A 14,967-nucleotide genomic window follows, 5' to 3' on the forward strand; every position below is an offset into this window, starting at 1 on the left:
GAAAATGAGAGAACAAGTGTCCCTCATACCAATCTCAATTTGGCTGTCATTCAGATTTTCCCTGTGGAATCTCTGTGGAGGCTTGGGGGCTAGCTTAAAAAATGCTGCCTCCTGGGAGCTGGTTTGCAAAACAGAGTTTGGGGCTGTATTTAGCTACAGGGACCAAGAAGTCAACTCCATGTCACTTTGCTTCCTGTATTCTGTCATTTGGAGTCAAATTAATTAATGGGCTGCCAATTCACTAATTTTTTTACCATGGCTTTATTGCCATGGAGTTTTCCTTTTGAGATAGACCCTTTCCCCTCCGTATTTTTTTTTTTGCTTCAGAATTTATTTCCTGGTTCTTAGCTTGCCCCAAGAATGCAATTTCTGGCTTATGTGAGATATATCAGTGATAATTTGTGGTTCTTCTTTCCCCATTCTTTGAGATTGAGATATAAAAAGCAAATGCAGCAAATTACTCCTTCTCCTTTGCAGAGATTGTCTTCCTTTCCAAACTCTTACTATGAATTATTTACCATGAGCCATATTCACTGTGCATCTTATGCATCTTATCTCTCTATCCCTGGTTCTCAGCTTTTCATGCATTATGGCTAACTGAGTGGACATGAGAGCACTTATGTTTCCCTGGATGCAGGAACCTGGATGAAGTGACTCATTCCTATCTCAGGGCAAGCATTGGCCAATGTTTCCCTTCCTCCTTCCACAGCCACAGTGGCATCCAGGAAGGCTTCAGGCTTGTGGTCCAGAGCAAGCTGGGGCACACTCTGGGCAGGGTCCACACCTGGGCAGCTGTGTGTTCCTGCAGCTGAGGCATACCATTGCCATCACACTTGATGTAGCTGCAGAGCCATAGCAAGGCAATATTACTAATATAAATGACAGATCCTGCATTTGGAGTGGGGGTTTTTCATAACTTCTGCTTTTTCAAAGTACCTTTCCTGTCTGCCCGTTATCAGTTTTGGTGCTTCTGCTGTCGTAAGTCTCAAATTGGAAATATATTAGTTGTAACAGCTCAGTGAATCATTCTTTTTCTTATGTTTCTTTTTGCAGATGGCCTAGTAACTGAAATTGAGAAAAAGATTACAGAAGCTTTTGAGGTGTTTGACCGCGAATCCAATAAAACTGTGGATGTCAGGTTTGTAAATACATTCACAAAAATATTACAGAATCTCATTAGAGATAAACAGCTCCCTAAACTGACATCTGCTTTACAGAAAATGTCATAGAAACAGTTATTTTGGCCCTGTTTGGACAAGTATCTTTGTAGTGGGTTGACCTTGGATGGATTGCAGATGCTCACCGAAGCCGCTCCATAACTCCTCTCTTCAGTGGAATGTGGGAGAGGAAATATAACAAAAGGCTCATAGATCAAGATAAGGGCAGGGAAAAATCACTTACTAATTACCATCATGGGCAAATCTGACTCGACTTTGGGAAAATTTAATTTATTACCAATCAAATCAGAGTAGGAATAATGACAACTAAAGCCAAATCTTAAAAAACACCTTCCCTCCAGCCTCCTTCCTTCCTTCCTGGGCTAAACTTCATTCCCATTCTCTATGTCCACCCTGCCAGCAGCACAGGGAGATGGGGAATAAGGGTTACAGTTGGTTCATCACAAGTAGTCTCTGCCACTCCTTCCTGCTCAGGGGAAGGACTCTTCCCCTGCTCCTGCATGGGGTCTCTCCATGTCACAGTTCTCCATTAACTTCTTCCCATAGGTTCTTCCCATGGGTTCGTCCCATGGGCTGCAGTTCATCATAAACTGTTTCAGCCTGGGTCCCTTCCATGGGACACAGTCCTTCAGGATCAGGCTGTTACAATGTGGGTCCCTTGCAGGGCCACAAGTTCTACCAAAACACTGCTCCAGTGTGGTCTCCCTTCTTTATGGGTTCACAGGTTCTGCCTCCCTAAACTGGCATCTACTTTACCAGAAGATGTAATTGAAGCAGTCCTTTTGGCCCTGATTGGATAAGTGTGTCTTTGCTCATTTAATAGACATTTTGCATTGTTCAGTGGTTGAAGACTGAAATTTACTTGAGGAAGGGATGCTGGGACTGGGGGAGTAAAGGGGCAAGAGGAAGCTGCAGATAGACAAGAGGCCTAAGGCCACAGTTATTGCTAGCAAATAAATCCTTGCTCTGATAGCTCATTTGGCACTACAGGTTCCTGAATCCTGTATGAAGCCCCTGGCTTTCAGGACATCCCAGCATGTCAAGGGGTGTCCCTGCCAGTGTGTGTCAGTTACCTGCACTCAATGACAATGCATCTTTCCTCTGGGGTAATGTTGGAGATGGATGCTGCTCTGGCAGTGCGGTGTTTTTAGGAGACTTGGAAGAAACTTGCCTATTATTTGGTTATGAAGAGTCGTAATGATAACAATACTAATGTAAAAATCAACATAAATTTGCACCAGGTGGTATTTAGCCCAGTACCCTCATCTGAGCTACCAAGTAGTTTCCTGAGGCAGGTATTAGAGGACTTGAACAAATATGCAGAAATACTCTTGTTGGTTTTTTACATCTACTACATTATGATTTGAGTGGCCTCTGGTTTCTTTTTTATGCTATGATAAATAGTAAGCAATTTTTCTATATTAATCTTTCATTAATGAATTCATGCCTGGTTTTCACATTCGTCTACTATCCACAGTAGTTTAAGGCTGAAGAGTCTGGATGTGTTTAATCACTTTGGAGATGTTATTTTATAGTTCTGGCCATTCTTTTTTGTGCTTCTTTTTGTTCAGATTTCTCCTTTTTGAAGTGGAATGACCAGAACTGGGGAAGTGGTGCACACATGGGAGTCTGAAGGGAGAACTGCATGCACTGTACCTTTAGCATGCAATGTTATGGTGATGCCTTAAGTTTTGGCTTTCATATTATCCAGATTCTGTACTGCATTAGTATATAACTCTGAACTTCATATAAAGTGTTAGGAAGTTCTCCTCACAGATTAGTTAGACAAAACAATTCTTTTCCAGCCTGAGAACCAAGGACACCATTGCAGCTTCAAGCCCAAAAAGTATAAAGGGAATTGAAGAGAGCAAACTGGGAGGCTGGGAATTCATAACCTGAAGCTCTAATTGGACAATTGACCCCAATATGTAAATGGACCAAAACTTATAGAAGTGTGAAAACTTGGGAATTGTTGCCCATCTTGGGTGTAGCCTCGGCCAGGCTCTTATACTGCCCAAGGTGTATCCTTTGAAGGCCTTTTTAATAAATACCTACTTTATTCCTCTATCACTGTCTAGCCTCTGTTCTAGTAGCCTCTTGAGGCATCAATGGAAAAACAGACAAAATATATGTCTGGGCAAGGAGGTAGAAGTTCAGTGGAAGATAAAATCATTTTAGACAGATCAGGGCATAACTGGCTACAAGATACAGAGCCAAAGGATGTCAAATGTAAAAATTCCTAAATGCCTTTAATTCTGGTATTTTAAAAGTTTGAATATTTGACAGTACTACTTAGTTTCAACACAAGCATTCATACACATGACTTATGTTATAAAATGCATAAAACACATGTTTATGTTTCAGGGAGCAGGTTTTGAGGTTATAAGCTGTTGTCATGAAAGTTTACTGGAGAAGTTTTTCGTATTTACAATTACTTATTTCAAAAGAATATCCTTTTAATTATGAATCAGTTATTGAGTAGAAACACTACAATGGAGTATGAGAACTGGTGAAATTATTGTCATTAGACATTTTTCATGAAGACAAATTGAAAAACAAACTTAAATGTTCTGAACGGCTTATCTACATTACAGAGAGGAAAGGGAGGTGCAAAATATTGATGTGATGGTTGTAGCAATGCACTCTTACTAATGCCTCTAAATTTAAGAAATTGCAGGGATTTCATAGAAGCAATGGCTTTTCAGCTATACTTAATGGGGAGAGTATCAGGATATGTCTCTATACTCAGTATAGTTGCTGTTCCCTTGTCTGTTGGGCTCTGTAGGGGAGACTGATCTCTTAAATCTCTTGGTCTGTGCCCAGGGATGTGCCTGATGCCTGGGGCTGGGGCTGTCCCGGTGCCCCCTGGTGCCCTGCTCCTGGCTGGGCAGTAGGATGGGTCCTGGCTGCCTAGCCCAGGGCAGAGCCCCCACCACTACCACCCCCCAGCCCTCACTGCATCATAGCATTCTCACTGCTTGTTTGTTTGTCATTTTCATTTGCAGTCTTGGCTAAACAGCTGTAGAATTTTCCCCACTTCTCACTCCGTTTTATATGGATATACAGCTTGGGAGAATGTTACAACAATGAAATGATACTAGTAGACTCTTCTAAGAATGTATTCATTCAGAGAGGGCACAGCTAAAAGTCTGTTTAATGTAGTAAATACACAATTTCACTTTTTTTTTTTTGTAGTACAGATACAGACAATGAACAAAAACTTATTGTTTAATTATTCCTAGGTTCGTATTGCAGAGGTGTATCACAAATGGGATTATTAATGGCTGATTATCTTGTATCAGAAGGTGGCAGCACAGCACAATTCTTAACCACAATTGTAGCTGTATCAGTATTGTCGCCTGAAATATGTGAGACATGTGAAGAATGGAAAACGATACTGGTTTGACAGGTCAACATTGGTGTTCCATGATTCCTAGTACAAATTAGTAAGAAATTAAGCACGAGGAAGATGCTATTGTTTCATGTCCCTCAGTCAAGGACTTCTGTGATATTGCAAATCTTGTCACTGAAAGCATTATATGTAAGGTGAGAACCACAACCCAAAATTTTCATTGCATTTGTGTTACAAAACTTGTATGATCATAAACTTGATTTTAACCATAATTTTTGTATTCTAGAAACTACAGAGCAGAAACTGCAGCTGCTGAACTAAGTGAGAAGAAGGGCCTGGGAGCAAAATGGTTTCCTATCAGGTCCTTTAAACTCCATGTTATTACCAAATGGGCCCTGACTTTTTTACCACAAGCACTTCAAGCAACATCCTCATGCTGGCTCGCATGTAGACTGCCAGATACAGCATCCAGCAGTGCCAGATTTTGCAGACTTTTCTAGGGTCTGACTTACCTCAGCCACATCACAGTTCTGCTGGGTGTGAGTGAAGTGAGGCAGGAGGGTGATGGCAGCATTCCCATCCCTGGCAGTCTGTGACAGCAGAAATAGTGTGGGACAACAAGGAGGCAGGATTTGTGTTGGATGTTGCTCTGGTGGAGACAGGGAATAGTTACAAGTAGTTGGAAAATATGAGGGAGTGCAGGAGTGAGAACAACAAATGGAATACTGTACATACTAGAAGTAGGATGCATGGACAAGGACTGGGTCTAAATGACTGACCTCCCTGAGGCCATTGGCCATTCACACCCACAGGGGCAGGGTCACTAGAGTAGATGGTTTCATTTCAGAACACGTGGATGTGTGGGATTGGGTTTTGCTCTGTAACTAGTTTTGTGCAGCCAGCCTTTCTCTCTCCTGTCTACTGTAGTGCTTCTCAAATGTTTCCAGTCAGAATGGGAACTCCTTGGGATCAGTCTGAGCAGGCCATAGACTTATACATATAATTTTGCCTATGCTTGCTGTGCTGCATTCAGGGCCTTACTGTTAGAAGAAGATTTTACAAAGATCATTCCTCCTTGTATCTATCATTTTTGTTAGGCAATCTGATTTTTGCACGAAATGAAAAAAAATCACCACTGGTCAAGACAAAGGAACCACAGAGGTTTGGATTATGGGAACCACCAGCACTATGAATACATATTCAAATGGGCTTAAATTTCTGTGTTGTTGAATTGAATTGTAAGTCACAAGCTATATTAATGCTTCTGTTATTTTGGTTTTAATCTCACCATAAGTCTCATTAAAGCTTTACTACAGCCTTACAATACTTTTGTTTCTAGTCTGTGATGTTGTTAATCTTAGACTACTTTGAGGCATTGCCAGTTTGGTCAGAATTTTATTTAGAGCCTCAGCTGCACCAGGTTCAGCAGTAAATGCAAGCCATGAATATATTTACAGCATAAACAGAGTGGTGATAAGCCACTTTGTTGCTCTGTTTGACTCTTTGAGAGCACAGCAGGGACATAGCTAGGCTGCCTTCTTCCTGACCTTTTTTAATTGTTCTTTAATGCAGTTAGAATTATAACTTTATAGCATGTAATGGAAGCATGCATTTTATTTGTTACCTTGCATCTCAGTAGATTTCCAAGTGATTTGTTAACTACTATAAATATAGACTTTTCTGAAAATAAGCATAACAGCTGGAGAACGGCAATGTAAAAGTAACTTGCACACAGTACAGTGCAACACAATAGTAAAGAATTTTAGGGGAAAATTGCAAGAACAATTTCAAGGAGCTTCAGAATATTTAATGTCTGAAAAAGTAGACATTGCTTACTGAGACATCATCTTAAAATTCTTAAAAATCTATTTTAAAATAGATTTTCTCATGTGCTTTTATGTGCACACTCCTATATGCAAGCTCTGAATTGGTATCTGTATTCTTTCTCCACAGTCTGGTATTGCAGGCTTATTAACAAAGCTCCCTTCCCTTCCCTTCCCTTCCCTTCCCTTCCCTTCCCTTCCCTTCCCTTCCCTTCCCTTCCCTTCCCTTCCCTTCCCTTCCCTTCCCTTCCCTTCCCTTCCCTTCCCTTCCCTTCCCTTCCCTTCCCTTCCCTTCCCTTCCCTTCCCTTCCCTTCCCTTCCCTTCCCTTCCCTTCCCTTCCCTTCCCTTCCCTTCCCTTCCCTTCCCTTCCCTTCCCTTCCCTTCCCTTCCCTTCCCTTCCCTTCCCTTCCCTTCCCTTCCCTTCCCTTCCCTTCCCTTCCCTTCCCTTCCCTTCCCTTCCCTTCCCTTCCTTTCCCTTCCCTTCTCTTTCAGGGAGATTGGTTGCATTGTCAGGTCACTGGGTTGCTTCCCAAATGAGGCAGAAGTACAGGAACTGATTGATAAGGTAAATGATCTTTAGATCTGTTGTATTTTTTTCAGTCTTCAACTTGCACAAGTTTGGCCCTTCTGCCTTCCTGAATGGGAAACTTAAACTCTTTTCCAAGATGTTGGAAGTGTCATGGAAGTGTTTCCAGCAGACAGACAGTCTCAAAGGTTGCCCTGAAGCAAACCTTTAGGCTGATGAGGTAACAACTGATGGGTTAAAATGAGGAGGTTTTGACTCTCTTTTACCGGAAGGGGAACTGTGACACTGTGCCAAGGTGGAGGGACATTTGTAAAAAAATGGAGGGAAAATTGGTTTTGACTGATGAAAAAGAATGTCCTAAACCTCAGACAGATATCCAAACTCTAACCATCTCACTCTTGTGGGCATTCCATAGAAACACATTGCAGGGTTAAGTAGTAAAAATGAGTTCTTGAGCAGGTGTTAAAATTATATATCGCATTCCAAAAATACCCAGAGGGAAAGCCTGCCATTTTTTGAACTAGGTCCTGTTATTGCTGTCTTCTAGCCAGATCTTTCAACGTTCTGTCCTTCATGAGGTCTTTCTCAGGTATGAGATTTCTGAATTATAGGTAAGAATCTTTTCTTACTTGATTACTTAAGCTTGTAAATCAGGCTTCAGGACATAAAACATCACAAAACCTAGTGGTCCTCTCATTCTCCCAGTGATAGGCAGTGGTAGGGTAAGGAAATTAATCACATTTCTCCACAGTCTTTTCCTACACTAATTTTTGTGTCCTTTCATCATGCTTGTAATAGAAAAGTGGTGTGCTGGTGCCTTGGCATGATATGGTTAATAAATGGGACAAAGAAGTTGGAAAAAGACTTCACATTCTTTTTGCAAACAGGCATGCTGCTTTAAGGATTGGACAATGCTGGAGCTGAGGGGTGGGGTAAGGTGTTTTCTCCTTTTTATGTGTATGTCAGGATACTGGCAATTGTTGTCTCCTGCTGTTTTCTTCCTGCTCCAAAAAAATTTGGATGGTTGCAGTAGTAGTCTCTTCTCACTAGGCTTGTCTGGTCTCTGGTAGATCAGAATTTAGTGTGAGAATCTTGCACTAAGTCTTGTGAAAATGATGCAGCTGCTTCAGATGAGGAAGTGCAAAGAACCAGCAGAAGAGAAAGCTCTTTTAACACTATACTGCAATCTGTCTGCTCTGGTTCTGTACTCTCAGAACCAGATTGTCCCAGCTCCCACTGACAAACAAGACAAAGTGGAAAGAGAAATTATGGTGCTTAATATAGATGATGTTTTTAGTGTCCCACAGTGACTTTTCTTTACAGCAAATGAACAGTGCAACTCCTCACTGAAGATACAGCTTTGTGAAAAAGGGATGCTTTGACAGCCCCGTTGAAGTCCAGGGGAACCAGGAGAATTCAAGGCCTGTCTCTTCCTCTAGAAGAGATTGGCCTTTATTTTTTTTTCCCTCCCAATTTTCAATACTAGTGAAAATGTGACATAAGTAATACATAAAAAGTACAATGCAATGTAGCCGTGAAGTAGAAGTTTATTTAGATACAACAGTGTAACATGTATGAAAATGCTGATTGCAAGAATATTAAAGTACAAATACTGCAAGAAGAAAGAATACATTCAAGAGTAATGGTTAACCTTAAAGAACACTGCACTGGAAAATAAATAGCTAAGAATGTTTCATGGTGCCTGTAAATGAAGCTTTGGCATAGGTTTAGTACCAGAAGAACACTGTCTTCTAGTGGAACCCTTCATATATTATGATAAATGCAAACATATCTTAATTTAGATAAGAAGCCACTATAATTGGCTGTGGTAATACCATTTTATCTTAATCTAGATAAGGTAAAAAATTGTGTTTGTTAGCCATATGTGATTAATTTTTGTTTCTCACTACATGTGTCTGTGTCGTCTCATCTTCCTATTAGCCTTATTGCTAAACTAGCACATGCTGACATCATGTTATTCATATCTGCAAAATCAGCATTCATATAATTATATTATCTCTATAAATGATCATATAATGTTTTTATATTGCCTTATACTCAATTCTGTACTTAATATCATATCTCTAGGCCTACTTACAATGATAAGATTAAATGCTAAATCTAGAGATGGTGAAAACTAATCTAAGGGTTACTACAATGCCTGGAGTTCAGTACAGTGCTCTGCTTGGTAACTCTGGAAGATGGTTTTGTTTCTTTGTGTTACAAGTACCCCAATGTTATGGCTGGGAAAACAGAGATACAAAACATAATAGGTGCTACCATGCAGTTGTTTGGGGATCTGTGGATGTACGCAAAGGAAAGAAATAGAGTGAAACTCACAGAGTTTGAACAAGTCAAAACTGTTACTGTGAAAACAGGAGGAAATATAGAAAAACATCAGTGAGAAATGAGGTGTGTAACAGGAGCGAGCATGAGGAAGAGTAAGAAGTGTTAGAAATAGGATTAATTTTAACTGCTCAGGATGTTGCTGGATCTGTAGAGACTGAAATGGAAGCTGTTTGTTCCATGTCAGAGGAAGCTGAGGTTGATGATCATCTCCCAGGACTAGGTTTTGCCAGGTATTTTGTTACCTTATCTTATCTTATCTTATCTTATCTTATCTTATCTTTCAATCAACCAAGCAGCAAAACAAGTGATTCTGTAATGGTAGAAGGTTTCATTTGGTTTAAAATGAAGCACGCAACATCTCCATTTCCTTGCTAAAAATCCTTTCTTCTAGGTTCACCAAATAGAAGAGAAAATGTGTTTTTCAAGCCAGTTTCCACTCTAAAGCAGCATGATTTGATGGTTGTCTTCCCTTAGCACCCAACCCCCTTCCAGAACCCTGGAAAAGAGCATGCAGCAGCAGTTGCCGCTTTCCATTTAAGCAACTGGATGTATCGGGAACTGCCCCAGCTCTGACCCAGCTCCCAGGAGGAAGATTCCTTACTAAGTTTTTCCTGGCTCAGTTAGAAGATTTCAAATCAGTGCCTGTTTGAGTTTTCTTTCAATCTGAGCTGTGTCTCAGGGGGCCTAGCAAGGTGTTGCTGCTGCCATGTGAGACCTCAAGGCACGCATCCAGTTTCAACATGGAGGGGAACAGGCTAGCTTAATTAACAGGGCTCCTTTTGGGAGCAAAACATAAAATTTTCAGGGAAGGGATGCACCCCAGTGACAGAAAGCAGTTTTTACCGTGTTGCTTATCTCCTGTGGAAGTATAGCAATGCAGTGAGAATGCTGCTAGAAGTCCCCAGTGTTTTGGGACTAATTTGTTAATTTATTGGGAGGCAAAGGGAAGCCTTTTTTGAGTAGCATTTATAGGCTGCCTTATGGCTGTTTTGGTCTGCCCTGTCTCAGTCTGCCTCCCTCTCTGGTCCTTCCCCTGACAACTCTCTCTGACTATGAAATATGAAAGCAACAAATTACATCATGAAGGTGCACTTGACTTGGAGCTATATCCAAGCTAGCCAATTAAATATGCCCAGAAACATCTTTGGGTGTTGAAACCAGCTGGCACACAGCGGCTCAAACTTACCCTGGTAAATGTTTTATGCAGAGTGGCTGCACAAAGCATCCTGCTGGGGAAAAGTCCTTAAGGTCCAAGCCAGGATCTGCTGCAGGAAATGTTGGGTGGCACAGTTCAAAATCGTGCCAAGAGAACATGCTCATGGTTTGCTGTAATGAGCGTTCACATTACACTGCTTGGGAATGCTCCAGATCCTGATAGACTTTACTAGTATGACTTTAGCCTGAATGTTTAAACCTGTGCTGAGTTATTGTGGCAGATAGTATCAGTTCCTTGGTGTTGGGTTCCCTTCCATGAATGGTTTTGAAGCACAAGAGGGCAATATTGAGTTGCTGCAAGTGTCTATAATAGCAGACCTGTATTTCCCTGGGATATTATCTCTTCCTCGAATCTCTTTCTATTTGATCACAAGCCTTTCACTCAGATGTTATATATATGTGATATAAATACTCAAAGTCTAATGCTGTAATTTTAATGCAAGGTTCAACCCCAATTTTCTGGTTTTTGGATTATTTTGCTAATGAGTCATATACCCTGCCACACTTAAGTTTTATTTTTAGATGGAAGTAGAAGAACCGGGTGGATTTGTTCATCTGGAAAAATTTCTTCCAGTGGTCACAAAAGTTCTACTTGATAGAAGGTAATGGAAAGTGAATTTTATGTGTCTATAGTTTATTCCAGACTGACAGGGTTGATTCTGTCATAAGTAAACATATCTACAGAAATTTTAGGTAACTGGAAGGAGTATATATCTTCTTTGTCATTTAAACTCATTTTACATTAGCTACATAGATTTTGTTTCAAAATTACTTCATCTACATTAAATTATGTTGTACTGATGATATAAATAATACCAGCTTATAATCATAATTGTGATAATATGCAGCTTTTGTGTTTTTAATTGGAATCAGAATTGCAATTCAACGTGCTTTGTGTATCTCTGAAATATTTTGTATGCAAATTAAGGTCATAACTATTGCTTTCTCAGAGCATATGAGTTACAGTTACTGAGGAGCACAGTGTTACAGTGTCTTCTAAATAAGCTGTGGAAACAAGCTTCATATTAATTTCTCAAAATGACTTCCAGGTACAGCTGAAAGTATACAATTAGCACTCTAAAAGACTGCTGATCTAAAAGTAGTCACAAAGGTGCATAGGATTCTTTGAACATACTCAGGGACTTGTGCTATTTTGACATTTTGCACTAAAGCAAGATTAGTTACAAGGAGTTTATATTTCATTTTAAATATGGTAGTCAAGGCTTTTGAGAAGCTCAGTCTTGTCCAATCTGAGAAGTTATTTTGCACACAGACGGCCTTTGGTAGGAGGGTATTCTACCTGTGAAGTAGCTGTGGCTCCACACTGGTGTTCACCTTTCCACAGAATGATGCCTTGCTGCTCTGGGCTGTCCCCCTCCTCCTCCACAGCCCCTTCTTGCAAACACACACACACACAAATATCCTCTGCACGCTTTCCCCAGGCTAGTGCAGGCTTGTCAAGACCCACTTCATGTTTTGGGGCACTGTGTCCATAGTTCACTTAAGCAAGGGCACATGAGATTTGGATCACAAAATCCGAGGCTTCTTCTTAGCACGTTTGATTTTTAGATAGTAAAAGACTGAGGCGGGTCCAGACAAAGCAGTCAAGCAGTTAGAACCTCCCTGGATTCAGCTCCTTCTCTTTAGTATTCCGGGTGTTTGGTGAGAGCCTGCTGGGATATGGAAGCTCTCCATTGCTGTGCTGAGCTTTCTTTCCAGCTCTGAAATCAAGCATGCATATGCATGCACACACGTGCCCAGTTCTCCCCTCTCTCTGAAATTGTTAGTGACAGACCTTTTCTTTTATAGCTACCAGCCTCCTTTGCTCATCAGCTCATTAGACTGCCCAAGTCCCACTAGGTGATCTGTTGCCTAGCTACCAGCCTACCTGGACAAAACTTTGTTTTCTTGGTTTGTCCATTTCTGTTCAGTGCATTGGCTATGTAGAATGATTCATCTGCTGCTGATTCCTACTAACCCACCAAGCCAGCCCAGACATGCAGAAGACATTAATCTGGCTCCTCAGCACAATGGAAATTAAACAGTAGTACAACAAAAGATGTAAGAGTTAAATATTTGGACAGTTCCAAAAGGTCAGGCTGCAATTAATGTTTGATAGACAAAACTTAGTGAATTCTTATAGAAAATAAACTTTCCTTTTCCTTTAGTAGTCATATTTAGTTTTTTCAGAACACTGGTGAACAGTAACTTAACTTTTCTGATTCCATGGTTTCAGATTCCGGCCAATTCCAGAAGATGTTATTCTACATGCATTTGAGGTCTGTAAGGAAATATTGAAGTACCTAATTGCTGGGAAGAAGTTGCTGCTTTTTGATACAATAATCTTAAACCCACAAGTTTTATTCTTTTTCTTTAAAGGCTTTGGATGAGAATAAACGTGGATACATTACCAAAGAGGACCTGGTCAAACATTTGACTGAAGAAGGTAACATGACTTCTGTAATATCAGTATTTAAATAAAAAGCATTACATATGTATATGGCACCTTGAGGTCCTTATCCTGCAGGCCAAAACCTGCAGAAAGTAGATACACTGTCTTCAGACAATGCTGTTGCTGTGATGAGTGGCTGCAGACTAGGACATTTCACTGGTCAATGATGCACCTTGAGGTCCTTATCCTGCAGGCCAAAACCTGCAGAAAGTAGATACACTGTCTTCAGACAATGCTGTTGCTGTGATGAGTGGCTGCAGACTAGGACATTTCACTGGTCAATGATGCAGGGAAAGAGCATTTATCTGCCTGCTTGCAGACATTATAAAATGGAGATTTTTATTCTTATTCATAATTCAATCATGTCTGGGTATTTTGTGATTCTGTGCACACCCCTGTGCTCACTAGGTATGTGACTCTTCTGCTGTCCCGTAAAATTGCAGCTTAGATTTCCGGATGTTTCAGTGGGTTCAGTGCTCATTCATTCTTACATTATCTTGATCTGAATTCTAGAACCGCATGCAAACAAAGCGATTCGAAGGCAAGATTTAAGTTGTACATTCTGTAATCCTCAATATCTCTTGAAGAGCCTGCTTTTCTTGCGTGGCTGACTCATGCCCACCTGCCTCATGTTCAAAAGGGTGTGCAGGCTTTGTGCAGGCTTTTCTGAGGCAAGGCCTAGCCTCAGATGGTAACCTAGTTTTCTGAGGGATGAAGTAGGCCATCAACAGCTTTGAAGAGAAAAACCAGAAGTCTTTAATGATGTGAATACAAGGGCAAGGATAGCCAAATAAGAGATAACATTTCTAATGTACACACGAGAAAAACCTCTGAAAAAATGGTTGTTTCAAAATCCACGGCAGAGAGGAACAGGCTGTTTTGGTGTCTGTGAACTAGAATATCAGACAGATCCAGATCCTCTGTCTCCTTTCTTTTAGACTGGCTCACTTGGTGTGCAGGACTTATACTGGCAAAAGGGAAGGAATAAGATCCATAGTTTTGTTCCTTTTCTACTCTGTGTGAGAATCAAAAAGAGATCCTTGCAAGGGAAAAGCAGTGGAATTTGCCAGTCTTTGACAGGACAAGGTGTTATTCTCTGCTGTCTTTCAGGTGAGCCCTTTAATCAAGAGGAAATGGAGGACATGCTTGCCATTGCTCTAGATCCAGAAACAGATACTCTTCACTACAGAGACTACCGTAAAAAGCTGGTAGTAGATGAAACTAAGACCTTCCCCTTTAATGTCTGAGATGCCTTTTGGTAACAGCACCATGGCTTGACAGGTAGTTGAAATATGTATTTTAAAGTCAAAGCTCAGCTTGTGACTTGGTGCTTATAATTGAAATAAAATCTGTGTAGCTATGTTTTCTTGGGTTCTGTGTGTCTGTGTGTATATATATATATATATGCATATAAAAATACATTCACACCTGGAAAAAGAGCTCTTGACAGAAACACTGTGTAAGGTCTGGAAAAGAAATAATGGAATTTTGTTGCAAAATTGCAGGAAAAATAATGTTAATGAAGTCAAGAAATCACTTTATGATTGCTTTTGAAAAACTAACAGAAAATGAGATCTGTGAAAACATGTAATAAGCAGGTGAGTATCTTAAGATGACTAATACTGGTAAGATGAAGCTTTCATATTTAACTGTAATCCTTGTTTGTGTTTAACTAATAAGGAACCAGGTAGGTTACACCTTTTGAAATTATATAATAGATCATAAAACTGTCTATAATTTCTAGTGTTTTTCAAGTATCTGTGTTTTGTTTACCACAGACAGTTGAACTGGACCAGTTAATTCCAGTTAGTTTATAACGCTAGACCACTGACATGGTATTTTGCTTTCATTTTAAACATGCAGGGAACACTCCAACCATTTCCATAGTCAGCTTAATCCTTGAGAACATTTTGGTTACTACAGGCAATGAACAGTTCTCCTTTTGTAACCAGTTTGAAAGTCAGTAATTTCAACTCTTCAAAACTTAGGATCACAGGATGAGAATTTGATTGTCATAAACTGATGAAGCACCATTTTTTGAAAGATATTAGTGTAGAATGGATGTCTCAGC

The 14,967-nt window shown here is 40.3% G+C and overlaps 1 protein-coding gene across 2 annotated transcripts in view; it reads left to right on the forward strand.

The window, feature by feature from the left end:
* Positions 1-14,244, forward strand: part of EFCAB2 (EF-hand calcium binding domain 2) — a 31,450-nt gene extending 17,206 nt beyond the window's left edge. The window contains exons 2-8 of one of the 2 annotated variants that reach the window (XM_066180411.1): positions 1,054-1,138; positions 6,847-6,919; positions 7,768-7,812; positions 10,967-11,046; positions 12,681-12,723; positions 12,824-12,890; positions 14,007-14,244. In XM_066180411.1, the coding sequence (XP_066036508.1) occupies positions 1,054-1,138; positions 6,847-6,919; positions 7,768-7,812; positions 10,967-11,046; positions 12,681-12,723; positions 12,824-12,890; positions 14,007-14,143 (530 nt within the window). In that variant the 3' untranslated portion in view covers positions 14,144-14,244. The remainder of the gene's footprint in view (positions 1-1,053; positions 1,139-6,846; positions 6,920-7,767; positions 7,813-10,966; positions 11,047-12,680; positions 12,724-12,823; positions 12,891-14,006) is intronic. The other variant, XM_066180412.1, reaches the window with a different exon arrangement.
* Positions 14,245-14,967: the final 723 nt, after the last annotated feature.

This window comes from Chamaea fasciata, unplaced genomic scaffold, assembly GCF_029207755.1.
Source record: "Chamaea fasciata isolate MVZ Bird 193981 ecotype frontalis unplaced genomic scaffold, bChaFas1.0.hap1 SCAF_3, whole genome shotgun sequence".
NCBI classification, from domain to species: Eukaryota; Metazoa; Chordata; class Aves; order Passeriformes; family Sylviidae; genus Chamaea; species Chamaea fasciata.